Raw genomic sequence first — 25,349 nt, 5'->3', positions numbered from 1 at the left:
ATTTGCCTAGCCCAATAGGAAGTTCTTAGCATTGGACAGAATCCTTTCGTGTGAGCCCCTCTGGTAAGCACTAGTCGCTTCGAATGAGGATGTGTCTCTTTCTTGAAAGACTAAATGTTGTTCAAGTGATGCGAGAAAAGATGAGAGAGCTGCGAGGTTGGATCGGGGTTGTAGTCGGAGAAGGGCTGGCGGCAGACGTATCCGTACCTGGCGGGGACCTGGGGTGCCGGAAGTGTCCCGCTTTTCCCGGGGGGGGGGGGGGGGAAGTGCCACGCTGAAGAATGGAAACCCTGCCACTTTCACGCAGCACAGCGCAGCGGGAGCGCCCGATGTACCTTGCCCGCTGACAGCTGTCATCCCATCCCACCTCAATTACCGTAGGTCCAGACAAGATCGAATGCTTCTTCTCCATGACCCGTTCTGTTGCAACTGTATCCTGGTGTAATCTTTCATTTACACATTAGATCTTCCCAGAACATCATATTAGCCCTCCGGAGACTCAAGCAAAGCAGGATCCAAGGGCAAGCAAACGCCACGAGTGTGTAGACTTTTTCAAAGGTACCAAGGCAGGTCGTAACATTCCATAGACCAGAAAAAAGTCTCCCCGCCCTGGCTTACACGCCAATACATGGCTGACAGCTCACACGCTGCGCCGCCCCTGAGAACAATGTCTCGGCTGACATGCCCGACTTCTATCATTTCTTGGAGGCTCTTCTTCTTTTTCGAGGTTTCAATCGAGTGAAGAGAATCAGGTATTCAATAGTCTGGTACTACAGTCTCGGCGACAGCAACCTAGGGCTGAAGCAAAAGTTTTCAGCTCAAGGTAACAGAGTAATTTCAACTTCAACGTCGCGCGAGCCAACCACAATGCCTCCATCACGAATTTCTTCAAGACCGAAGACTCAACTTACACGCAGGGCCCACCAAAGACTCCAGCAAATCCAACAAAGACCCCTTTCCCCTGATGATTCTCCATTCAGCTCTTGTCTCGCTTTCCAAAACGTAAAACAATAGACTCCCTCTCTCGGAAGTGTGAACACAATCCATAACGGTGGGCATCCCACTTTCGATATCCCATAGGCTCTCCAAGTTTCCAACAGCGCCCGAATTCGACCTCCCTTCCCCAGGGTCTTCAAGCTCCCTTGCCATCAAGCCCCTGCATCCCCATCTCCCTCCTTTCCCCCCTCAGCCCTTTCAGCAACAGCAGCAGCCGGGACCCTCTCGGCCCTCTCAAACCACATCACTAATGCGTAGGTGTTTTTGAAGTCTTTGATTTGTTTGTGGATTTGTTTTATTACCCTAGCTGCAAGTCCGGCAGGATGCCGTAGTATTTTGTCTACTATATACTGCGATTCAAGCTCACGCGATTCCGTCTCGTTGTTCTTGTGATCTAATAGCATCCCCATGGATGCCGGCTTCGTGGGGTGATTGTGGAGTGACGAAAACTGCCTCAGACATGCCACCTGTATTACGGCAGGCCTCAACACCCGGGGAATGATGTCAATTTCTTGCATCCGTACGTAGTCCAGCTCCTTCTGATTGGAAAACTTATGCATGTAGTAGCCACGACAAGGACTGCTTGGGATGAAGTGTAATTTTGGGGGGTATCGTCTCTGTCTCCTCACTCCTGTATATGGGGGGGTCATCCTTCTTGCGTTCCATCATCTAAACCTGTAAACCAAATAAAACGATCCATACATCTCTTAAATCTCCGTCTTGGCCAGTTTCTTGGCCAGATCGTCCACCTCCTTGTCCTTGAGCTGGACCGTGGGCTCCTCTTGGGCCTCCTCGGCCTCCTTGGTGAGGATCTCGGCCTCCTTCTCGGCATCCAGCTCCTCTGCCTCAGATTCCTCTTCCTCCTCCTCATCAGAGTCCTCTCCCTCGAGGTCGCTCAGGCTGTCGAGTCCCCAGGCGTCCTCATCAACGACATCGCCACCAATCTTCTCCTTGCGCTCCTCAAGGAACTCGCGGATGGAGATGATGAAGGGGTCCTCCTCCTCAACCTTGTTGCCGTTCAGCTCGACCTTCTTCAACGCAGGCAAAGACTTGGTGACGACGCTGGCGATGCTCTCCAGCGCCGTGGGGGTGATGTCGTTGAAAGCCAGGCGAAGAATTTCCAACTTGTCCTGCTTGCCCTTCGCAAGAGACTTGGCGACAGCCTTGGTGCCCTTGGGCGTAAGGTAGGCATCGTTGAGGCCGAGCTCCTGCAGGTTCGTCAAGTTGGGAAGAACGCCGGCGAGGGCCTTGGCGCCGTTGATGGTGAAGGTGTTATCCTGAAGATCGAGGATGCGCAACTCGGTCGCAGTGTTCAAGCCCTCGCTAATAAGGTGGCTGATACCCTCCTGGCGAATGCCGTTCTGGATCATCCTGATCTCCTTGATCTTGTTGTGAAGGCTGTAGGCCTTGGCCCAGGCCTGCATACTGCCGTTCTCCAAACGGTTGCGACCGCAAATAACAGTCTCAAGGTACGGAACTTCCTTGCCTTCCTTTCTCGCCGCCTCCTTCTTGACGTGCAACTCAGAGAGCGCATCCGCCACCAGAATTCCAGCATGGGGGCCGAGACCGTTGTTGTTCAGGTAAAGGTGCTGGAGGGGCACGTGGGCAGCTAGGAAAGCGACGACCGGGGCCTGAGTGTTGATACCAAAGGCATTATCGTTCAAGTTGATCGTCGTGAGCTTAGGGAGGTTGAGAATAGAAGTAAGGAGGGAGGACAGGGCCTCGGGGATTTCGCTCAGGAGACGGCCGGTGAAGATGTCGGAGAGGTCGGCGGACTAGTTCACTCTTGGTCAGTGGATGGTTATACGTGTGTTGGAAACCCTCATCCGCCTACCTGGAGGTTCTTCTTGGTGGCCAGGACCTCACCAAGGAGCTTGCAAGCACCGACTCCCAGGGTGTTTCCCAGGAACCTGACCTCCTCGACATCGGTCGAGCGCAACTCAGCGATGTGGGGCTCGAGGTCGGCACCAGTATCGAGCTTGAGACCCCTTCCCTCAAGAGAGAACAGCTTGCGCGTGGTCGCCATGATGGAATTTGTTGATAATCAAGGAGTGTTGAGAAAAGCAGGGAGCAAGGTGGCAGCGAATGCGCAAAATGAGTGTCTGTCGGGGATGTTTATGGTGGGGGAGGGGTTAAACAAAGTCACTTTATTTTGTTTTCGACATGACCCCCGAGTCACAATTGCAGGGGGCCAGCCCGGGTGGGTGCCTGTGTGGCATGCGTGCCTGGGTGCCACTGGGTGCCACTGGGTGCCAGGCACCGACTGGCCAGGGGGTGAAAGCCGTCATTTCACACTCACAGCTGGCGTCCACTGTTGAGTGATTGAGGTTGCCCTTGACACCTGGCACAGTTGGTTTGGTTTGGTTTGCTAAGGTAAGTGGACCCACAAGGTGAGCTCCGTGAGCCGCGCTGCTCGTCGCGACACCCTGCGGATTGAACCCAGGCGCAAACACCATTAAAGTTGTCAGGAACGAGGCCGGTGTGATTTTTCTAGCGATTGGCCTACATCCCACTGGTTCCTCCCAATTCATTCATCATCACATCCTCGACAGCAACGTATGGCTCATCTTTGATCATTTCGACCTCCCATCTCTTTTCCTCTCGCAACGATAATTATTACGATCGATCACCGAACAACCCACAGCCATCCATTCATTGCTGCATCTTTCAAAGTGCTAGGTTTCCATCATTCAACGGCTCAACATGGCTCGCGGAGACTCAACACCGCCCGATTCACCCCTCACCTCGGACCACAACGATACCTCCGAGGAAGAGGAGGTCCACGACTACGAGGACGAGTCGCTCCTTCGTCCCTCGAAGCGCCAGAAGCTGGGCGCAGCCTCAACGACGTCTCCCGCGGTGGTCGCGGAACCCGAACCAGAAGCTGTACCCGAGCCGGACCCTTTGGAGGGCATGTCGGACGTGTCTTCGGACACGTCTGGCGACATTCCCAGCTCTCCAATCAACGCCAAACTAGACGAGGAAGACTTCCAGGAGCAGGTGACCTCGTGTGCCTGGGAAGGCTGCGACGCGGGTGATTTTGGCAACATGGACAAGTTGGTGGAGCACATTCACAGCGATCACATCGAAAGCCGGCAGAAGAAATACACGTGCGAATGGACTGGATGCAGTAGAAAGAGCATGGGGCACGCCAGCGGTTATGCCTTGAAAGCCCACATGCGTAGCCATACCAGGGAGAAGCCTTTCTACTGCTATCTACCAGGTTTGTGATTGTTCTTTGCAGAGCCTCAGGGCACATTGGCTGACTGAGGAGACAGAATGCGACAGGTCATTCACGAGATCAGATGCTCTCGCCAAGCACATGCGGACCGTCCATGAGACAGAGGCCTTGCGTCCCTCCGATCCTGTCCCCAAGTCCATGCAAGCGGGCCCTACAGGAAAAGGAAAGCTAAAGATCATCATCAAGACGCCCCAGTCACACGCTGCGGGACACGATGATACCATCGATGACGGGGCTGACGACGACGAGCTCTCTGCCGACCTGTTTACTCCCTTGACTGAAGATCAAGGCTTCACTCCCGAAGAGCTCAAGATACCCCTCGAGAGGCTATACAAGCTTTGTAGATTCCAAGTCAAGTGGGCGCAAGAAGAGTCGGTCAAGCTGGCGGAAGAGGTCAAGTACTGGGAGAAGCAGTACAAGGACCTTTGGCGCGAGAAGGAGGTTCTCTTCTCCCAGGTTGTGAAGAGCGAGGTCGACTGGCACGAACGCAGGCAGGCAGTCCTTTCTGGCGCAGCAGACGTCCAGCTTTCTGGCGTGCTGGAGAGCCAAGAAGGTCCCCAAACAGCCACCAACGGAGAAGACGCAGAGTCCCAGGAAACTCCCAAGGCCGAAGCGACTCTGGAAAACGTAGCCAACACCACCGAAGTTGCCGAAGTGAGTTAGTGTCATCGCCGGGTTACATGGAACGAAAACGTCGAGTTCTAGTTGGACAGAGTGAACTAGGCCGGCGACCTCGGCAAATTCGAGGGAGTCCCCTTGGGAATCGGCGAACCTCTTGTTCTATGCATCTATGGCGGCTGATCGATGCCTTTTACTAACTCATCACGACGCACCCGAAGGACTAGATGAGTGTTGCGCGCCTGAAGCGGCTGAGGCAGCCGAGGTATCGACAGGAAACGACAAGTTATGTGGGCCAACGCCGACTCTCAAAAAGAACAGACAGTGGAAGAGGCGGGAAGCAAAATGTCGCTTACTCTCGTCAAGGCTGACACGGGACTGAAGGAAATAAGAAACGGAAGCAGGCGTCTGGCAAGAGGATGTGAAACGGGGGCTACTACAGCATCCCGCTCAGAAGCAGGGAGCATGGAGAGCGCAAATTGACGTCTCTAGTTGTGGTGCATCACGGGAGTCATGCGGAAGACGGGCAGGGAAACAGGCGTACGGAGTGTATGTACAGTAAGGAGTGGGTTTCAACTTGCATTCGGAAAAGCAGTATACGACTGCTTTACTCAATCTCGTTTCTTTGACTGTTTAGCCTTGGACATGATTCCGAACACGCCATCTCACAAAGGTGCTTTGAAACGGCATGTATTGTGAAGAGTGAATTTCTTTTGTATCAACTTAGACGCAGGATGACAGCCAAAGCTCCCTGCAGCTTCATCAAGTTTATATAAGCAGTGCCGTTTCGCCAGCATCCAATTGGTTGAATGACGGTTCCTCATTGTCTACAAACCAGCTTGCATTCTCTCTCTCTCTCTCTCTCTCTCTCTCTCTTCCCCCCTCTCTTTCCGTTCCCCCTTCTTACAAACCCTTCTTCTTGGAACGGTACGACTCTGTATTCTTAAAGGGAAACGAGCTCGTGTCCTTGTCGTAGCCATGCTTCTTGCTGCGTCGCGACTTGTCGCCGGCGAACATGAGGCACCAGAGCCCCGAGACGGCGAGGAGGGCGCTGCCGAGGCAGCCGAGGGCAAAGGCTGTCTGGCCTGTTCGCAACCACCTGCTGTAGCAGTAGAAGCCGGCCGAGGCGTGGTGGATGGAGGAGAGGATGAGGGCTGCGTTTGCGTAGGGGGAGACTGTTCCTGCGGGGGCTGTTTGGGAGGTTACTGTGTGAGCTATGGTGAAAGATATGGCGGGCAAGGAGGGGAGCAGGGGAGGGGAGGGAGGGAATACTTACTTAGGTCCTCTGATGCGAGGGGTACTGCTCCTGAGAGAGTTACGACGAGGAGGCCTAGGGTTAGGAGGGCGAAGCCTAGGGAGCGGGCGAAGTAGTCTTCCAGAGCTGGTGGTTATGGTCAGTCAGTCAGTCGACTCTTGAGGCTCACACGAGCTGGATGGCAGGGTTGACAGGGGAGACTTACAGCCTGCGGCATACTGGTAGTCATCGGGACGGAGGAGGTTGGTGATGAAGCGCGGCCATATGATGAGCGGGACGGCCTGGGTCGCGAGCCAGCCCAGGTTGCCGAAGCTGAAGGTCGATATCGCCTGTTGGTCATTGAAGAGCTAGATGTCAGCGGGGAGGGGGTTCTGTGAGATGAGGAGGATGGGTGGAAGATGCCTTACGTCCATTGAGGTTGATGTGATGAGCAATATTCGAGTTTGTTTTTTCTATGAGCTGTGATCTGGGTGGAATTGACGGGTTTGGAGGGTACGGATCACAGCTTTGAGAGCTTGGGTTGCTGTGTTAATGAAGCTTCGTGGAGCTTTGCCTTCGCGCGTGGGATGACTTAAGCTCAGGGAAAGAGAGAGAGGTACGACGAGCCGACGTCATTGGACGGGTCCCCGGCACCGCGTCCCTTGCCCGCCACGGCCTGCGTCGGCCGGCTGCAATGACCCCCTGTAAGCCATTCGACCTCCCAGGGCAAGTGGGTGACACAATAGGTAGTGTGCCACTCGTACCTTATACCCTACCTTAGCTGGCTGTTCCTGTTACTTTGATCATCGCTCTTACAATAACCATCTTTCATTTTCTTTACCCTCGACGTATTCCTTTAATAAGGTAATACATATAAGAAGTTTCGATGAGACACGTGAGGGTAGATGTGGTAGGAAAGGGTTTCCTCATGTGCTGGCTGGCATGAGGTACCCGTAACCCGACTACTTTGTCGTCCACTTGCCCCTGTAATCCATTTGGCTTGGGTTCTTAAGGGCCGATGCCGCGGTGGAGACGTCCACTTTTCCCAGTCCGCCACTGAGCGGACGCCGATTTCGCAAAGCCTAGGCGCGCCTGCACTGTCAGCGACGGGGGACGTTGACTTTTGACTCTGCAAAAAAAAAAAAAAAAACCAGTGGTGGGGGATGGATTTGCAATCAACGATTAATTCCTACCGACCACTCGTTTGCGCATCTCCGGCCGCGCGGAATACAAGGAGGGCTACCACTCGTACAGAAATAACACAGAGTTCCTATCTTTCACCTCTTGTGTAGTTTCAATACCCATTGTTAAACGTGTGGCCTACCTCTCCTACCTTACACCCCGCCCAGTTGTGTTTCGCATCGCATCGCATCCGCGCGTTGCCCCGCCATCTTCAACATCCCACCTCCCACTCCTACTCCCTCCCACAACAACTCTACTCCTCACGACAAACTCACGAAAATCCCCTCTCCAAGATGAGCGCAATCCTCTCCGCAGACGACCTGAACGACTTCATAAGTCCAGGCGTAGCCTGCATAAAACCAATCGAAACCCTCCCCTCCGCCCCGCCCCCTCCTCCATCCCTCGACGCCTCCCTCGAACACGAAGTCATTCTCGACGGCCAACCAAACTCCAACACCGCCGCCAGCAATGCGCCCCCCGCAGAAATCTCCCTAACCGACTGCCTCGCCTGCTCAGGCTGCGTCACCTCCGCCGAAGCTGTCCTCGTGAGCATGCAATCCCACACAGAGGTCCTCAACACCCTCGACTTCGGCCCTTGCCTCCGCATCGTCGGCCCGGACCCAGCCACGGGCCAGTTCCACGTCGAAGGGCTAGAAGACGAGAGCAGGATGCTCTTCATCGCCAGCGTCTCGCCTCAGACGAGGGCGAGTCTCGCTGCCGCTGCGGGGGACGGCACGACGGAGCGGCAGGCTGGGTATATGCTCGAAGCGCTCTTCAGCGGCGACGCGGGGCTCGCGAGCGGTGGGAAACACGGGAACGGGTTCACGTGGGTGTTGGACACCAATGTCGCGCGCGAGGCGTGTCTTGTTCTCGGGGCGGATGAGGTCCTGGGTGGCGGTGGTGGCAATAGCGCTTCGCCGTCCCCGTCGCCGTCCGCGGCCATACTCGCGACCAAGCCGATCCTGACATCCTCGTGTCCCGGGTGGGTATGCTACGCCGAAAAGACGCACCCTTACGTCCTCCCGCACCTGTCGCGCGTGAAATCGCCCCAGGCGCTCATGGGCACCCTCCTCAAGACGACGTTGAGCAAGAAGCTCGGGATCCCGCCCAGCAGGATCTGGCACCTGGCCGTCATGCCGTGCTTCGACAAGAAGCTCGAGGCCAGTCGCGAGGAGCTCACGGATTCGGTGTGGGGTCCCGACGGGGACGGGAAGCCCGGCAGAGGCGTCCGCGACGTGGACTGCGTTATCACGAGCAAGGAGGTTCTCATGCTAGCCGAGTCAAGGGGTCTCAATTTCTTTAATCTACCGCGGAGCAAGCCATCCGCCGGTTCCTACCAACGTACGCCGTTCCCGGACGCGAGGCTGGAAAATTTCCTCTTCCCAGCCCACGGAGCCCACCGCTCCTCCGTGGCCGCTGGCTCCTCCGGCGGCAACCTCTACTTCACCCTCCAGACTGTGGCTTCCAAGCACCCCAACTCCCAGATCCAAGTCATCCGCGGCCGCAACGCCGACGTCGTCGAGTTCGTCGTCGCCTCCGCCACGGGCGACCCCATATTCAAGGCTGCGCGGTACTACGGCTTCCGCAATATCCAGAACCTGGTCCGCAAGCTGAAGCCGGCGCGGCCGTCCCGCATGCCCGGCGGCAAGGCGTTTGGCGCCGCTAGGAGACCCACGGGAAAGTCCGCCGGGCTCGAGTACGCCTACGTCGAGGTCATGGCGTGCCCCGGCGGCTGCACCAACGGCGGCGGACAGATCAAGGTCGACGACCCTATCATTGTCGAGCGCAAGGGCTACGAGACCAAGCCGGGCCCGCTCGAGCAGAAGGATTTCCTGGCCGAGGTCGACGAGGCCTACTTTTCAGCAGAGGACTCTGATGGCGAGGAGATTGGTATTGCTCAAAACGGCGACGACGGCCTGCGCGCGGACGACATTGTTGACGGAATTTCGCCTTCTTATATTCGAGATACCCTGGCGCATTGGGCGGATAGTACTGGCATAGACTTGGGTAGACTGGCCCTGACCACGTATCGCGAGGTGGTCAGCGACGTGGGCAAGGACAAGGCTAGCGACACGGAGCGCGTCGTTCAGCTGGCGGGCAAGATTGGCGGAGGCTGGTAGTTCTTTTTTTGCTTGTTTCTCTTTTCGAAAAGGGAAGGCAAAATGAGCATAGTTAATAATTTCATCCTTCCTTTATGCCTCGCTTGGCGAAACCGAATCCACCTCTTCCAGTCCCATCCGGTCCGCGCGGGGCTCGAATGGCCTGCTTGGGCTGGTCCTCGACTTCTCTCGGGGTAGACCGGCCAGAATGCGTGTTGTATGGGTTGGAGCCGTCGCCTCCTCCGCGCTTCTGCATCCCGAAGCCGCCTCGGGGCGCGTATCCAGGGTCGTAAAGCTCGCGGCCGCTCTCGGTGCGAGCGGCGTCGGATCTGCTGCTGCCAGGTCGTCGTAGGTCATCTTGTCGGTTCGAGTTCCCTCGGTATCCGCCACCACCGCCGCCACGACCGCGTCCCCTTCCACGGCCGCGTCCTCCACCTCTTTCGTTCTCAGCGCCTCCTCCTCCCCCTCCCCCTCTAGGTGGTGTGACGGTCCCACTCGGGCTCGAGGCGCCAGAGGAAGGGTTCGACTCGCCAAAGATCTTTGCGCGCGCCTCCTCGTACCGCCGCTGCTTCTCCTCGAGCTCGCGCTGCTGCTTGGCGCGGATTTCCTCGGGCGTGAGCTGCGGCTTCTTCTCGGCGTGCTGATCGTCTGCGTCGTCGTCGGCGAGGGAGAGGTGTGAGAGGAGACCGGTGACGGGGTCGCGACGGGCGATTGTTCGGGGCGCGGGTTTCCGGCTCAGGACTTTGACCTGGGGTTTGAAGCCCGTGGCGAGCGGTACCGAGGGTTGGGCTTCGAGGAAGGTCATTGGTGTGGGCGTGGGGGAGTCGCTGTTGAAGGGGGTTCGAAGTCCATGTTAGCTACTTTGCCTTTTTCTGTGACGATCATTGCCATTGGGGTATGTGGAATAGGTAGAAGAAAGGGTAGTGCGTTGAGCATGGAATAAGGATACTCGGGGCGAGAAGAGACATACGCTGATTCCCAAAGTTTTCGATTCTGCTCGGCATGCTGGGCGAGCCGCTCTGCCTTGGTCATTGGTACCTGCGGTTCAGGCTGCACCTCTGTGGGTTGGGCGTCAAGCTGGTCGGCGGCAGACTCCCAGTCGTCATCCTCCCAGGCGTCAGGGACAATAGCGGCGCCCTTCTTGACCATCTTTTCCAGCTTTGTCGGGTGGTTTTTCCGGTGAGGTAACCCGACTCTGTGATAACGTGACCGTGATGGTGGGGGTGAAGTAGCCTCGCTAAGGTGGTGAAGCCTTCCTAAAGGTGCCTTTTGAGGAGGGGTGGTGGATTGGTCGATGGAAGGGAGGAGAGGTGTGCTGTGACCGTGACGAGGCGAGCGGTGGTCTTGGACTAATGTGGGAGCATTGGATGGGTGGATAGAATAAAGGTGAACACACGATAACCAAAAGGGCAGGTTGTCCAAAGGGTAGGTGGTGAAGTCGATGCTCACAATAATGGTGGATGGGGAAAAAAAGGTGGGATGAGATGAGTGAGGTTAACGGACCCCTTGTTGGCGGTGCCTTGGTCAGAGTTGTCGGGAACGGCTACGGCTATTTTTTCTTAAAGCTCCCATCAGCTGGTCAGGAACATGAAGGGTACTTTCCCATATGGTATCTTCCCATGCAAAACCATGTATGGTCAAAGTATCCTTTGTGGTCTTGTGTGGAGGGGCACCCAGGGGTCAGCAGGCGCATCGGATCTTGGAAACACCCTTGGAATGGTGGGGTTGGCCGGCCCGGGTGACAGACTGGCGGGCGAACGACGTCCACCTCACCTCACCTCATGCCTTACCACCCTGTCTCACTCACTACGGTGCGCAAGCAGCTCTGCGACGGAATCCCCTCGACCTTGAATTCTTCAGTGTTTTCCACCAAAAACTGAGAAGAAGTATCACCATATTTCACCACTCACTTCTCGACCCTCGAGGCCTTTGTTTCAAGTCGTGCTTTCCCTCTGCCAGCACTTGGCGCGTCCTCCCCATTGTCAACTCGGGATATCCAAGGTGAGTTCATACCTGCTGAGCGGTGACACAAACAACCCCCAGGATACACATGGACAGGCAGCTCATTGCTTATCAGGAACCCGCTATATACAATATCAAAGAAAATATTCAACAGCAAAAAACAATGGCAGCCGGCGGCGCAAAGCTCCAGACCCCCAGCTCCGAGGCCGGCGGAAGCATCCTAGACAACCCCAAGGCTACTGCGGTGGCGGTAGCGGCCACGCCTAGCTGGAACAACAAGAAGTTCAGAGAAGAGTACGAGTCTTTCAAGGCGAAGCTCCTCGACCAGAGATTCGACCCCAGTAAGTTTCAACCTCTTGCTCGTCCTGTTAGAACGGTGCTGTTACGGGGGCGAGCCTCAACGAATGTCGATAGAAAACACAAGTTTGGAGAGAGGAAGAAGAGGTGATAGAAGGGCTCTGGCTTACAAAACGTTGTCAAAAAACAGAACATTTCCCGGACCCGTTACTTCCAAGAAGCGGCTCTGACCCCCGAAATAACCCAAAGACGACGCCGGAGGCTGAGCGACGAATCGACAAGATTATTGTCGAGTACAAGACTAGGAGTTAGAGTTGCGGGATGCGTCGGTCGCCCTTTGATCTATTCTATCGGTTTGGTTGGTTTAAAGGGAGTGGAGGGGCTGAAGATATTCGTTGATTCATGCTCGAATCTGCAACTTAGGTAGGAAAAGGACGAAAAGAACAAAACAGAATCTTGAAGGATTGTATCCTCTTCATTTGTGTATGCGTGTATGAATGTTTCGTCTGCATCGACTCTTTGTCTAGCTTGTTTGATGCCCGAAATAGAGGGCGAGTTTCAAGACCCTTTTCCGCCTCAAAGGAAACACGTTTCATTCACCTTGTCGTTCCTTCCATTGTCAAAACACACGGAAACCACGAAGCTTGACCAGTGAAATGGACAAGGTCAATTATCTGAAATTAGAAAGAGCCGAGTGACTACCAGAGCCTTGTGGGGTTTCTGAGGTACACCGGGGATAGGTGGTAGGCTGAGGTGGTCACGCGGCCCAGACGGGTTCGCGGGTTTTGGTGGTCATTCACCTCTCTCAACCAACCCAACCACCCACCCGACCCAAGGTATTTCCAGAACTCTGCCTCGAAATATAACGGAGATACCTCAGCCCAGCCCAGCAAGGTCAGACCGGGGCAAAGCAGTGAATAAGAACCCCCTCGACATCTTCTTCATCTGAAAAAGCCCGGTTTGGTCGTCAAAGTACCCTAATCAGGCAAATAGCCATCTCCGATTGTTCACTCAACCTCTTCGGCCACCACCCCATATTCGACGAACCGCCTTTACGTCCCGTTGAATAATATATAAAGGCGGTACTCGGTTCCCATTGTTGCACCCATCTTTGTCGTCATACACATACATCCTCATAATCCTCGCGGATCTGAAGAACGCAAAACAAAAAAAAAACCATTCAACAACGAAGTTGAGAACGAACAGGTTTCGACAACTCCATCGTTTCCAACTCAACTTCATCAACAATCAAAGGCAATCTTCCTCAATCACAATTACTCTACTTCACCATCAAAGACCGAACCAGGTCAAACAACCCTTACACAACTTCAAAACATCCCACCTACAAAACTTCACAATGGCCAACCCCCAAACCCCATCCACCGGCGCAGGCGCCAACAACAACAACCTCACACCCATCACCAAAATCAGACTCCTCTCCAGTCGCAAGCCCATCACCCCACCCACAACAAACACAAACACCCCAAGCCCCCAGCTCAAGCAGACCAAGCTCAAGCTCAAGGCCTCGTCCTCAGCCTCGGCTGACGCCGCCAGTCGCCGCCGCAAACAACACCGCGGCTCAGACGCCGGCATCTCTCCCGCTCGTCAACCCAAGGAATCCAAGACCGCCGTCCAAGCAGCAGCCGCAAAGCCGGCAGCAGGCACAGAGGCCACGGGCATCATCAACACAACGGGAACAGGAACCTCGAACTGGTCCCCGCGCCAGCGAATCCACCACTGGCTCAACCAACAAGTCTCCATCCACCTAGCCCGCCTAAACCCCTCGTCCGCCTTCGCCGTCGCAGCTCGCCTCGGCGCCGCGGCGACGAAGAAGCCGAGGATCCTCCTCAACACGCAGAACATTCGCTGGATCCAGGCGAAGAATGGCGCCTGGGTGGAGACCTCGCTTCTGACTAGCAAGGAGCTGGCTCTTCAAAAGACGAAGACATCCGACGACGACGACGACGTTGACATGAGTGAATGAGAGACGAGAGTGCGGTACATCGGACATGGGGGCATCGGCATGTCCTGCTAATGGAAAAGGAAAAAGGGGGTTCGACTTACGACTTACGAAATTACGACTTGATGGTTGATTATTGCATCAGAGCGAGCGGTTAGAGATATACCCTCTGGGTCCTGAAGATCCCTTCATCGTCGGACTTCGTTGGATACAGGAAAAAGAAAGGGCGGCGAACATTGTCTGTTTTCATTGGAAGCATACAGTATACCCAGTGGCGTTGACGGCATGGGACATTACAACACTAGAAAGACGTGGAGCGATTCCACATGGATAGATCCCGAGATCTCACATGGAGAGAGAGAGGTGTCCTTTGGTCCATAGAGTTCCGTTTCTACACCTATACCAACGCCAACAATTGTCTGGTCAGTGGTATATATCTGTGGGATCCGAACATGAAAAGACAAGGGCATTATAGAAGCTCTAGCGCGAGAATACACCATAGACGATAGATGCTCACGCAGTTACGAGCATAATAAGAAAACGATACCGATACTATTGTTCTAAACTCCCATTCCACAAAGATTGACCTTCGAGTTGGATGTGCGCTTCACCACACTGACAGTGAGGAGGAAGACAAATTCCTGAATCAGTGGAAAGTGACCTGTGATGTGCAATGTGATATGACTGCTCTACTGCTATTGTAGTCTTGCTTTACGGAAACCAGATAAACACAAGGTAGAGACCAGATCAATGACGCTTCTTGCGTTCAGTCCATCACCGGAACTCACCAAAGTCGAGCATAGCTACCAAGAGAGCGGCTCAGGAGCGGTAGGCTTGCGGCTTGCGGCTCGTCCCAGGAGCCGCCGTTGGCCGCCCAGGGAACCTATCCCAAGGAGAGAAAGGTGGGACATATTGGACCTGTCTCGATCCAAACCTTGTACTTGGCTTTCGTCCTCTCGTTCTCTTTCTCTCTCAGATTGATCTAGATCGTCCGGCTTTGGCACATGGCAATCGCAATCCGAAAAAGGCATCGACCCCTCATCGGCAGAACACGGAAAGCATCGACGTCGAGCTTGCATCTTTACGCATGAAAGTGCCTCAACGGCACGCGAGGCTCCGTCAGACCTAACCTGTAAAGAAGGCATCAGAGATCTATCCGATGCCGACGGGATCTTGCTAGAGCTGCCAAGAACGTGAACTATTGCAAGCTGATGCCGAACTGCTAGTCTCAAAAGTGGAAAGTATTCATGTGAGACGGGGCCGTCCATATGCACGAAGGGTCGTACAAAGAAAGCACGTAGGTTCGTCGGCATGTGGCTTCCGAGAGAGAGAGAGAGAGAGAGAGAGAGGGGATGTCAGTCAATTAGGAATTCGGGCCACAGCTTGGACGAAACCTTTACTTTGCTGGGTTGACAACCCGGGATTGGCGAGGTGCAGATCCGGCGGGTCGGGTCGAGTGTCCTTTCGGACGAGTCTAGGTATCGCTCAGGACGTTGTATGGTTGCGAAACGTTGGTGGAAAGACGCGCGGTCGCGCGGTAGAAGAGACTTGAAGCAGAGTTTGAGTGTACAGTAGCTCGAGGGGGTGATAGGACATGTTCGTTGGTCGTGCCTGACACTGGACCATGTATTCGTGACTCCTGCATAGGTTGAGCATTTCTTGTTGAGAACATATCGACCTTTCTTCCGTATGTGTTATCAGACGGGGATATTCTGTGCCGAGGAACCGCCAGCCAACTTCCCATCCATCGCTCAGGCATGCGCTACGTTTTTCCGGTGAGGCATGCCCGTGTTGCCGCCGTTTCTCGTATAGCGGTTTGGGGACACTTTAGTAACGATGCAAGACATGAGGTTGGTCATTGTAGCGGTTGCGTGGCGTGGCAATGAAGCGAGCCTAGTGACTCGTTGACAAAAACCCGCAAACCCGTCATGTCTCGAACGCTGGACAACGTCGGATCGGACGGGGAGCAAACTTTGAAGTCCCACTCCCTCGTCGAGGAGGACGAAGAAGAGGCGATTGACGTAGTGGAGTCGATCAGTTTGTGTAGCGTAGCGGCGGGACGGTTGCTCCACCAAGAGGTGAACGGCGGGGAAAATTGGCGATTGTCGTTGGACTTCCATGCGTCCATCCTGTAATCGTGCGTGGGGGAATGTCGGGGTTAACGTCTTGACAGTGAGGTCCTGTCAAGTGAATCGTGGCGCAGGAATCCATCCCGCAGCCACTTGGGATGTAAAGCAGGATTCGGAGGACATCCCGCGGCGTAAGCATATGGTCGCAGTGAGTGGTGCTCCGGTACCGATACATTGATCTTGGATGGGTTTGACAGGTATAGAGGACCATGCTATGCCATGTCAGGCCATGCGGGATTGCGAGTCGTCGCCATGAGGCCGGTCATTCCAAGACTGGGTTTGGGGCACGCTTGGAGTTGACCGATTATTGAAGACATGTCGGTGTGGTAGGACGGATACATCAGGTGAATGACCGACTGACTAGCTTAGTGTAGAGGTCAGGAGGGAGGAGCAAGGAGATATGTTCGCCAGTATGACGATTCTATGCGCTTATTACCTTGAATATCGTGACAGCTGATGATATCCTGTCTTTAGACAAGTTGGCGAAGCTTGCAACGGGACTCCTCATTGGCCTACGTTGAGTCCTGCCCCTTGTTTGCCACGCCATGAACGTTCCTCATTGAAAGAAACTGTCTTGGCCCAGTATTGATGAGGCCAAGCTCCTCAGCACCCTTTGATAAGCAATGACCTACTTTGGTATGCCGGACAGCGGTTGAACAGGAGTTGTTTGCAACTCGTCAATCAATAAGCTAGATTTGACCGCCGCATTGCCTCGAATTTTTTTTTTGTTGCGCCAGATAGTCCGCCACACGGGGCGATAGAAAATTCAGTTATCGAGAGAAGTAGGAGCTGTGAGGGCGAACTTGAGGGATAATAGACCGGGGTGACCTTGTACTGTGGTACAACGTCGAAAGCTGACATTACGGAAGCTCGAAGACAGTGGCGGATTTCTTGAAGGCTGAAGCTGGAATTGTCCCGAGAGACAATCCAGACCCGACTTCTGTCTTAACCTGCTGGTGCATGGATTCGAGCAGTTGCAGATGGAGAAGCGTCAAAGGTGATGGGAGCTGATGAGTGGTTGATGACGGCCCCCCCAAAGCAGAGCCCCCCTTCTTGGCTCGGCGAGGTAATTAATGGATCATAACTGTGCCGCAGGTATCGCCGTGGGAGGTAAACCGATAAGTGATAAGATAGCAAGGTTGTTGGTGTGGTATTTGGGGGTAATCTATACGTATCGGTAGCTGTACATTCCAATCGCTTGGAGTCAAGTACAGAGGGCGAGACCGTGAGATGATGGAGGTATTGTACTTTGGCATGGCGTTGTGTTGCAGTCAATGCTTCGCTGGAAGAGGCGATGTGGATGTTGGTTCGTCGAGACTTATTGACTCATCCTCCTTGTCAATCGCATCGTCCGTCAAGCCCACCCTCCAGTGCACCCACCCCGGCGGTTCGCTCGCGGCATGCCCTTGTCGAATGGAGGGGAATGGCCCGCCGGCGGGTCAACCTACTGGTTTCCCGAGGAGGATCCCTTGGGTCGGCGGTCTCGGAGGGAAGCCGGCGAAGCCCCCCAAGCCTGTTCTGGGGCCCGCCGAAGAGATGGTTGAAATATTCGTAGCGCGGTAATGCGCCGCCTCCCCGTGGCGCTTTTCTTGTACTGACTTGTGTCGCTCAGCCCGGAGATGAAGTCCTGAATACCGGTACCTAGGTTGGTTGGATGGCAAAGCTGGTAAATATGCTCCGGTTGATAGTTCGTTCAAGGCGCGAGAGGCGCGAGAGGCGCTGGACATTCCTCTCTGGATCTTGGGTCCGTTCTAGAAGGTCGTTTGGAACACTGCTTCCCTGCAATGGAGCAGGCCTAGCCGAAGTGTGGCGCGATGGCACCCTAAGTATAAGTTGGAAGACATGGTGTTTCTTCTTGGAATGACTTACAAAGTCAGCTCTTGAGGATAGAAATGAATCAGACACCTGAGATTGCACCGCGAGGAAACGAGGAAGATACCAAAGCTTGTCTCATGGTTGCTTCTGGCGGAGGGCACCGAGAGACAGGCGGGGATAATTACTGCAGTTGAAGGAGACGCGAAGCCAAAAAGGGAACCCGTGAAAAGTGCAGGTGCAGGTGCAAGTGGAAGCGGATGCAAGAGGCAAGAGGCAGGCGGGGTGAGGTGCACCTGCTGCATCTGCATCTGCTCTGCACCTGCACCGGCTTCGGGGGCTGGAACTTGTAGTTTGTACTCCGTAATACCTACATGTCGACGAGATGCATTTATGCAGCGTGAGATACTTACTATTCTGACAGTACCAGTCTCACCGGGGGCAAATACCTTGGATAAGATGCAGTCATCCAGCCAGTCGCATTTTGATTATTCCCGGGGCGCAAGTAGGACGCACAGAGCGCGGTAAGCACCGGCGGATTGGCCGTTGATTTGTGGAATGCTGTGGAGGCAATCCAGAACACTTTGAAAAGTCTCAAACTCTCCCCAAAACGGCATTCCGAGCTCTGTACCCGTACTTTCGAGTGAGTCTCTTGAACCTCCTCTCGTCAGTGGAAGTAAGTAGGTATACAGACACACAGGGTGGCGGTATCTAGACGATCCTTGGTGTCTTGGTGCTGATTCTCTTGCCCAGCTTTCTCCCACATCTACACTGTATCGCACCTTGCCTAGGTTGCCAAAGCATGGTGAAGCTACCTTTAGATTAAGGTAGATAGATACCCTCCAAGCTGTATGTGGAGTTATCTTTGGCCGGCGGGCTAATACCTTACCTTTACCTTGCAGCTGCATCGCACCTTCCACCGGCACCTTACGGAGTAGATTGTGACTCTTCTCCCTAACATCGTCGAGACTCGACCGTCCAAGTGAGAGCTGAGGCTGGACTTGCCCGGAATTCCCGTCCTCTTTTTTTTTTTTTTTTTTTTTTCTTAATTTTTTTTAATCCTCTACTCCGTATCTTACCCCAGGCACTTGAACAGGGCAGGGCTTTCCCATTTAACAACTCACCAAAAGTAACCTACCTACAACATCCAGGTGGACATTGGGTACCGAGTAGGACGCAGCCTCTTGTGACAGGCACCTGCCTTCCACAAACGACCCCACTTTCAAAGAGAACAGGCTTGAATCCAGGTCGCCGCTTTCCTCCCACGCCTCTTACCTCACTCCGCCTCACCTCCTCTCCTCGCCTGCAACCTGCCACTCACAGAGTTCCGACTCTCCCACGCTTCATGCTCGCATCCAATCCTCTTTACCTCACCTCATCTCACCGGGCCGACGACCACTCACTCAGCTTTGTTATTTTACCCCACGAAATACTCGGGGTGCCTCACAGGCCAACTTCTCACCTCACCTCAAAGGTTAACTCTCCACGCTTGACCTCATTTCGACTCGTCCGTCTCCACCCTTGAAGGCTTGGACCCAATTGTTCCAGGTTCCCAGAATCGGGTCGTTTCTCCCCTCACGAACCGGAACCCTCGACCTCGACGACGGAGTACTATATTCGATTCGAGACTACCTACAGTCTACCACAAGACGAGTGCCACTTCACGATCCGCCCCTCTGGACATCCGCTCGCTCTCACTGGATGCTGTCATCAACATCATCACGGACTCCCTGGCTTCCATTCGGGCCTTACCAAGGACCACCTCAGTCCATTTGACACTGGCTGGGCTGCTACGCTGTCGCTGCCGCTGCCGACCCACTTTCATACCTCACGATACCCAAGCACCCAAAGGTACCTTACCTCACAAGAGTACCGTACCCAACGGAGACAGACACTTCGCTGCTCGCAGCCGCTCTGTCCTCCTATTCTATCCGGCCTGGCAGTGGACCTTTCCTTTTTTCCACGGGTGACTGGCTGGAAGTGCGCATCTCAGTTCAGCTTGCACAGCGCATTCGCCTCCACAGCTGGGCAGCCGGCGCTGTGTACCTACACCTCAGTCAATAGGTCACATCAGCCATACCTAGGGACGCAGACAGTACCCCGTACTCGACACCAAAGGTACAATACAAGAAGGACGGCAAAAAAGGCAGGAAGCAACAAGCCTCGAGACTCAACTGGACGCAGTCACGCCTTCCCCTCTCGTGGTCCTGTCCCCCCTCCCCTCCCCTACCGCCTCCACCCTCCCGCCTCCACCCTCCCGCCTCCACTCCCACGCACACAACCTGAAGGCAACCCGCTCTCATAGCGTGGCCTGGCTCTCTCTCTCACACTCCATCCCACTCTCACTCCCACTCAACTTCTCAACCCCCTCCAGCGAGAGAGAGAAAAAAAAAAATCAAGTCTCCAATTCCACCTCCGAAAAATCACATCACCCGCAACCGAAACCGCAACCGCAACGGCAGCCGCATCTCACTCGCCGCCGCTACCTCTCACAAACCAAACTCACCACTCTCACCGCATTCTCACTCACACACACACACACACATTCGCACGCACACCTGCGCCAGACCTCACCCCCATCTGCCGCCCGTCTCTCGCGTCCACCAATCCCTCGGCATCGTGGTGATATCACGGGCCTGTTTTGACGTCAACCAAGGATTCAGGCCTCTGCCTTGACTAGGCCTTCACCTTCACCGTCCGTCACACAAAGACGCCAGCCAGCAACCATGTCCGGCTCCGAGGGTGCACATGCAAACACAAACACAGGCGGCTTCGACCTGTTGAAGCGCGCGACACAGGCCATGATGATGTCAGGCTCGACTTCTAGGTATGTGCAATTTTTCGTTATGCCTCTCTGCTGCTCTGCATCCTTTGCACCCTCTGCCTGCTACCTTATGCTCCTATTCGGACCCCTATTGCACCCATTTCATTATGTCTCTCTGCCTTCCTATCCAGCAAACCCCATTTTTGGGTCCCTTCTGGATCCTGCACCGACCAGTGGTCAAGCTGCTTCACCGCGTGCTCGGTCAAAGCTGTGTGGCGTTAGCTTGCTTGCTCCCTCTGTTCGGCTTGCGTTGTGACGCCTTTCCCATTCGCTTGATATCCGTTCTTTATTTCCCTTTTCAGATGGGATTTCACACCCGGCCTGCCTGTCGCCTGGTTGCTTCTTCAAAGCTGGAGTTGCGTAACCATGAAAAGTACCATTTCCTGTCTCCGTCACTAGCTGGGCCTGGTGGACGTTCGACACTTTTCATTACCTGTCACCACCCCGTCACATTACCTTGTCGTTCCCATACCCCCGATCTGCCCCGCGGCGTTGGACCCTGGAAGGAGCCTCTCCTCTTGAAGGGTGTCCGTTCCATGCGGCATGTCATCGTCGGACATGGACACATACTACCCAAAAGCGTGGCGATGGAGGGGTGGCTGGCGAACGAGGAGTCTTTCTTCTCGCCTGCTCGCTCCTGCACCCGATGGGTTTGGGCCAAGACGTTCCTCATTTGGCTAGTGTCAGAGGCCGATGCCGTCAACGGCCCTTTCAGCCTACCGCTGAGGGACTCTAGACGATCCCGGACGAGTGTCCGAGGCCGCAAGCAATTGAGCCCATTCGGCGCCTCTTTCCCTTCAACCTGTTGCCGCTACCATTATCACGTCTATTCTCACCCTTTCCTACGGTGGTCTAAGAGCTTGTTCACTGGTATGGTTTCCCCCCCACCGGCACACGTCCGCTATGTGGGCGCCGGTGGCAGGCATACCTGAAGCTGACCTTTGCTCCGTGGACCATGTCGTGGGTGAGGGTGAGGGTGATATACGACGCATCAATCCAAAGTCCTGTTACACCCCTCATCCAGCATTCGCTTGCACATGCAAATCACTGCGTACCCCTCGTCCCATCCCTCCCCCTACCCATGTTCACCTACCTTACCTGAACCCTTCGTTTGGTCGCCAATGCGGTGACAAGACTAGAAGAGGGCAAATAGAGGTGTAGGTACGCGGGGGCCGCCATTGCCAGCGAGCCAGAGCAAGTCCAAGAGCCAATGCTGCAAGAGGCTTATCAAAGTTGAGAAGCCTAACTCGTCCAACAATGGTCCAACAACCGGAGGGAAAACCAGTCGTTTCTTGCTCTAGTCAAGTCAGCATTGAAGCTCTCCCTGCACCTCGTCGTCTGAACGGTTTCCCCCTCTTCCCTTTCCCCTCGCCCGCCCAGCGTCTTTGCCCCGCCATTGCATTTACTAAAAACCTCCGATCCAAGGCCCTTGACTAGTGGTCGAGGACCTGTGAAGACGGGGCGCCTTCGGGACAAAAAAGTCCACTTTACTCATGTCTTCTATTTGACGGCTCTTCCTTTTTGGTCCTTTGCATCATCCCCCCGCCCCCCTTCTCCGAACTGCACTACCCGGCAAGCTATTGCTACGGCATCCTTGCTTCCACCCCAAAGCTCAAGAGAGAACGAAGAGAGAGAGAGAGAGAGAGAGAGAGAGAGAGAGAGAGAGGAGAAAATATTTACCCGTTCTTTTCCGTCAGAGGCACACTCAGAGGGACGCACACAGGCAGAACTCCTCCCTACTCCGCCTCGCTTCAATTCTTCGTCCTCACCCAAAGTACCCAAGAGTGGTCATGGTCTTGGCAGCCGTCATGAGCTAGCTCTTGACTCTAAATTTTGCCTCCGCTTTTCGCTGTGTTGCTCAGCGTGTCATCCCTCTGTTGTCCAACCCACGATTTCCCCTCCTCCGCGCAGTTTCCGCCACAATTAACGATGAATCCCACTGTTAACCACCCCAGCAGGACTCCCGCGGCCGCACCTGACGAAGATGGCGCGGATCAGATCGGCTTTGATACGCCCCGCTCCGGGGTGGCGACCCCTCAACCCGACCTCCATGACAAACGCCTGCCGGGCATTATGAGCTACTTCGGCCAGGTTCGTACAGATTCTTCTCACAATTCTGTATCTGCCCCTGTCGCGTCGGATCGCAATCGAGGACAACCGCTTCCTGGTCCCTCAACGAAACAAGTCGAGACGGACGGGAAGGCTTCTCAGGTCAGCTCAGTGGACGCTGTGCCCTGTGGCGATCCTGAACCAACATCCCCATCACTCCCCCACCCTGAAGAGCGGTCATCATCACCACACACCTCGTCCATGGCACTGGTTCAGACACATCAGTACCCGACACCGCCGATATCCAGACGGTCGTCGGCGGGACTTCTGAAAAGAAGTCTGTCGTTGCGATATGGAGAATCACGGTCCGCGGCATCCTCATCTGCGCGACCGTTGCTCCAAAGAGGCGTCACAGATTACCCGCAAAAATGCCATAGTCTCACCCTCATGTCCCAACCTTCAAGCATCGTCACAACTTCAGTTGTGCATGCTCATCACATATCAAATCCCAGTCTTCACAAGCCCATCACACCAACATCCCCCATTCATTTCCACGTTGGTTCAGCGCAGAAAGCCGCTTCCCTTCACAGCTCTTCGTCAGTTGATCAGCTCAAGAAGCTAACACAGTTTGCGGGATTCAAGAGCGGCCCACCAACTCCTACAAGGGCGCTTTCGGCGGCGCAGCCATCTCAGGCTGAGGAGAAGACGACCTCCAAGAGAAGCAGCAACGAGACGGTCCCTCCTAGTGGTGTTCAGACCCCCATCCGGCGCGGTACTACCGGTGCTCAAGTTCCCGCTGCTCGCGGCAAGCTCACGATCAAGATCGTCGAGGCCAAAGGGCTGCGCCGTGCCAAGGACCCCTATGTCGTAGCCGTTTTCCAGAGAAGCGAGCTCATCTCAGGAGGCCCACGCTCCGTCGAAGAGGAGGACGAAGTGAATCTCCCTGCGCCCTCCTTTGGGGGCATTCCGATTCAGAGACAAGGCAGCGACTCAGGCCGCCCGGTCATGTCTATTCCTATGCGCAGCCGCCAGAGCAGCAACACCAGCATATCCGATTACAACACGTTCCGCAACCGTTCCCGCCGATCCTTCACCAGTCCAAAGTGGGACGCCGAGGCAGAATTGTAAGTTAACGCAATGATTGAAACATTTGGGTTTTGGCTGACTTTTCAGTGATGTTGTTAATTCGAACATGTTGGTCGATATTTCCGTCTACGATCACACCGACAAGGGAGAGGAGTTTTTGGGTCAAGTCGATTTCCAGGCCAACAGAGATTCCAGCAACCCGGTACGTGGCTGGTACCAGCTCAAGGGCCATGCCGACACGATGGCAGAGAACGCTCCTACAGGGGAGATTTACGTGGAAGCCGTCTATCAGCGAACTGAGAGAAAGCACTTTGGTCCGGAAGACTTCCAGATTCTTAAGTTGATCGGCAAGGGTACCTTTGGACAAGTTTACCAGGTCCGGAAGAAGGATACCGAGCGCATTTATGCCATGAAGGTCCTGTCCAAGAAGGTCATCGTCCAGAAGAAGGAAGTCGCCCATACCGTCGGTGAACGCAACATCCTGGTTCGGACAGCCATGTCCGACTCGCCCTTCATCGTGGGCCTCAAGTTCTCCTTCCAGACACCATCAGACCTTTACTTGGTCACCGATTACATGTCTGGCGGTGAGCTGTTCTGGCATCTCCAGAAAGAAGGACGGTTCGATGAGCGAAGAGCCAAGTTCTATATCGCAGAACTTATCTTGGCCATTCAGCACCTCCACAACAACGACATCGTTTATCGTGACCTGAAGCCAGAGAACATCTTGCTCGACGCAAATGGTCACATTGCACTTTGCGACTTTGGTCTGTCAAAGGCAAACTTGACAAAGAACGATACCACCAACACGTTCTGTGGCACAACCGAGTACCTCGCTCCCGAAGTTCTCCTTGACGAGTCAGGGTACACCAAGATGGTGGATTTCTGGTCGCTGGGAGTTCTGGTCTTCGAGATGTGCTGTGGTTGGAGCCCCTTCTATGCGGAGGACACCCAACAGATGTATAAGAACATCGCCTTCGGCAAGGTCAGATTTCCTCGGGACACCTTGTCGCAGGAGGGTCGCAACTTCGTGAAGGGCCTGCTCAACAGAAACCCAAAGCACAGACTTGGTGCGACGGACGATGCGGAGGAGTTGAAGCGCCACCCATTCTTTGCCGACATTGACTGGGAAATTCTGGCAAAGAAGCTCATCACACCTCCCTTCAAGCCTAAGTTGACCTCTGCCACAGATGTGTCGTACTTTGACCCCGAGTTCACCAACGCGCTTGATAACAATGGCTCGCTCAACGAAAGGGCTGCTGCTCTGTCCAAGGGATTCGCTACATCGACGCCTCTTTCACCCTCTGTGCAAGCCAACTTCCAGGGCTTCACCTTTGTGGACGAGAGCGCTCTTGATGATCACATGAGAGATAAGGGCCGCTATGATGACGAAGAGATGCGTGATTCCCACCACCAGGACGATGACTGGGATGACCTGGAGGACATGAACCAGAGAGGCAATCGCATGAGCGGCATTGTGCGCACAACCACCAACGAAGAACAGATGATTGGTGGTGGTCACTTTGACGTTTAATGACCGTGCATTCTGGTTTTTTCTTCTACTTACTTCTGGGTCATTTTTTGGGTTCTATTTTGAGGGCAAAGAAAAGTTCATCACACAGCCTTTCTCTCTTGCAAAGCAAAAACACGGTCATCATCATTACGAAGTCAAAAAACGAACATTCACGGATTTCAGTGCATAAGGGCGGTCAAACCTTGCATGTGATAATTAGGCGGGGGGGGGGTGTAATCGGTACATGGCGTTTTGGGCTGAAGCGATGAACATTCGGATCCTGATCGGCCCTCAGAATGCTGCTTTTCAAGCTAATCGAAGAGCTTTACACACGACAAATAATAACTACA

At 54.5% G+C, this 25,349-nt stretch overlaps 10 protein-coding genes across 10 annotated transcripts; 5 read left to right on the top strand and 5 right to left on the bottom strand.

The window, feature by feature from the left end:
* Nucleotides 1–1,081: 1,081 nt before the first annotated feature.
* BDP81DRAFT_24854 (uncharacterized protein) lies at nucleotides 1,082–1,809 on the bottom strand. Its single transcript, XM_060582868.1, has one exon. The coding sequence runs from the start codon at nucleotides 1,644–1,646 to the stop codon at nucleotides 1,149–1,151; it is 498 nt and encodes a 165-aa protein (XP_060445186.1). The 5' UTR covers nucleotides 1,647–1,809; the 3' UTR covers nucleotides 1,082–1,148.
* On the bottom strand, nucleotides 1,704–3,022 carry BDP81DRAFT_449584 (ran GTPase activating protein 1; the record flags this gene model as incomplete). Its single annotated transcript, XM_060592428.1, has 2 exons — nucleotides 1,704–2,771; nucleotides 2,831–3,022. The coding sequence occupies 2 exons, from the start codon at nucleotides 3,020–3,022 to the stop codon at nucleotides 1,704–1,706; spliced, it is 1,260 nt and encodes a 419-aa protein (XP_060445185.1).
* Nucleotides 3,023–3,699: 677 nt separating this feature from the next.
* BDP81DRAFT_461043 (uncharacterized protein) lies at nucleotides 3,700–4,900 on the top strand (the record flags this gene model as incomplete). The annotated part of the gene is made up of 2 exons (XM_060593718.1): nucleotides 3,700–4,219; nucleotides 4,275–4,900. The coding sequence occupies 2 exons, from the start codon at nucleotides 3,700–3,702 to the stop codon at nucleotides 4,898–4,900; spliced, it is 1,146 nt and encodes a 381-aa protein (XP_060445184.1).
* Nucleotides 4,901–5,710: 810 nt separating this feature from the next.
* On the bottom strand, nucleotides 5,711–6,853 carry BDP81DRAFT_427877 (uncharacterized protein). Its single transcript, XM_060590386.1, has 4 exons — nucleotides 6,518–6,853; nucleotides 6,316–6,439; nucleotides 6,132–6,236; nucleotides 5,711–6,045 (listed from the first exon to the last, which is right to left on the bottom strand). The coding sequence occupies exons 1-4, from the start codon at nucleotides 6,521–6,523 to the stop codon at nucleotides 5,759–5,761; spliced, it is 522 nt and encodes a 173-aa protein (XP_060445183.1). The 5' UTR covers nucleotides 6,524–6,853; the 3' UTR covers nucleotides 5,711–5,758.
* BDP81DRAFT_481215 (cytosolic Fe-S cluster assembly factor NAR1) lies at nucleotides 6,843–9,391 on the top strand (the record flags this gene model as incomplete). The annotated part of the gene is made up of 2 exons (XM_060594958.1): nucleotides 6,843–7,036; nucleotides 7,570–9,391. Exons 1-2 carry the CDS (start codon nucleotides 7,032–7,034, stop codon nucleotides 9,389–9,391), a joined length of 1,827 nt encoding a protein of 608 aa, XP_060445182.1. The 5' UTR covers nucleotides 6,843–7,031.
* Nucleotides 9,392–9,452: 61 nt separating this feature from the next.
* Nucleotides 9,453–10,519, bottom strand: BDP81DRAFT_394244 (uncharacterized protein; the record flags this gene model as incomplete). Its single annotated transcript, XM_060587932.1, has 2 exons — nucleotides 9,453–10,197; nucleotides 10,341–10,519. The coding sequence occupies 2 exons, from the start codon at nucleotides 10,517–10,519 to the stop codon at nucleotides 9,453–9,455; spliced, it is 924 nt and encodes a 307-aa protein (XP_060445181.1).
* Nucleotides 10,520–11,111: 592 nt separating this feature from the next.
* Nucleotides 11,112–12,255, top strand: BDP81DRAFT_427874 (uncharacterized protein). Its single transcript, XM_060590385.1, has 3 exons — nucleotides 11,112–11,371; nucleotides 11,448–11,673; nucleotides 11,820–12,255. The coding sequence occupies exons 2-3, from the start codon at nucleotides 11,496–11,498 to the stop codon at nucleotides 11,939–11,941; spliced, it is 300 nt and encodes a 99-aa protein (XP_060445180.1). The 5' UTR covers nucleotides 11,112–11,371; nucleotides 11,448–11,495; the 3' UTR covers nucleotides 11,942–12,255.
* A 731-nt stretch (nucleotides 12,256–12,986) lies between these two features.
* On the top strand, nucleotides 12,987–13,613 carry BDP81DRAFT_449579 (uncharacterized protein; the record flags this gene model as incomplete). The annotated part of the gene is made up of 1 exon (XM_060592427.1): nucleotides 12,987–13,613. One exon carries the CDS (start codon nucleotides 12,987–12,989, stop codon nucleotides 13,611–13,613), a length of 627 nt encoding a protein of 208 aa, XP_060445179.1.
* A 522-nt stretch (nucleotides 13,614–14,135) lies between these two features.
* On the bottom strand, nucleotides 14,136–14,925 carry BDP81DRAFT_427871 (uncharacterized protein). Its single transcript, XM_060590384.1, has one exon. The coding sequence runs from the start codon at nucleotides 14,900–14,902 to the stop codon at nucleotides 14,393–14,395; it is 510 nt and encodes a 169-aa protein (XP_060445178.1). The 5' UTR covers nucleotides 14,903–14,925; the 3' UTR covers nucleotides 14,136–14,392.
* Nucleotides 14,926–22,283: 7,358 nt separating this feature from the next.
* Nucleotides 22,284–25,020, top strand: BDP81DRAFT_319521 (kinase-like domain-containing protein; the record flags this gene model as incomplete). Its single annotated transcript, XM_060584441.1, has 2 exons — nucleotides 22,284–23,527; nucleotides 23,577–25,020. 2 exons carry the CDS (start codon nucleotides 22,284–22,286, stop codon nucleotides 25,018–25,020), a joined length of 2,688 nt encoding a protein of 895 aa, XP_060445177.1.
* Nucleotides 25,021–25,349: the final 329 nt, after the last annotated feature.

This window comes from Colletotrichum phormii, assembly GCF_030913505.1.
Source record: "Colletotrichum phormii strain CBS 102054 chromosome Unknown BDP81scaffold_10, whole genome shotgun sequence".
Taxonomy (NCBI): Eukaryota; Fungi; Ascomycota; class Sordariomycetes; order Glomerellales; family Glomerellaceae; genus Colletotrichum; species Colletotrichum phormii.
Note: the sequence above shows the minus strand (reverse complement) of the source record. Positions and strands in the feature narration are given on the sequence as shown.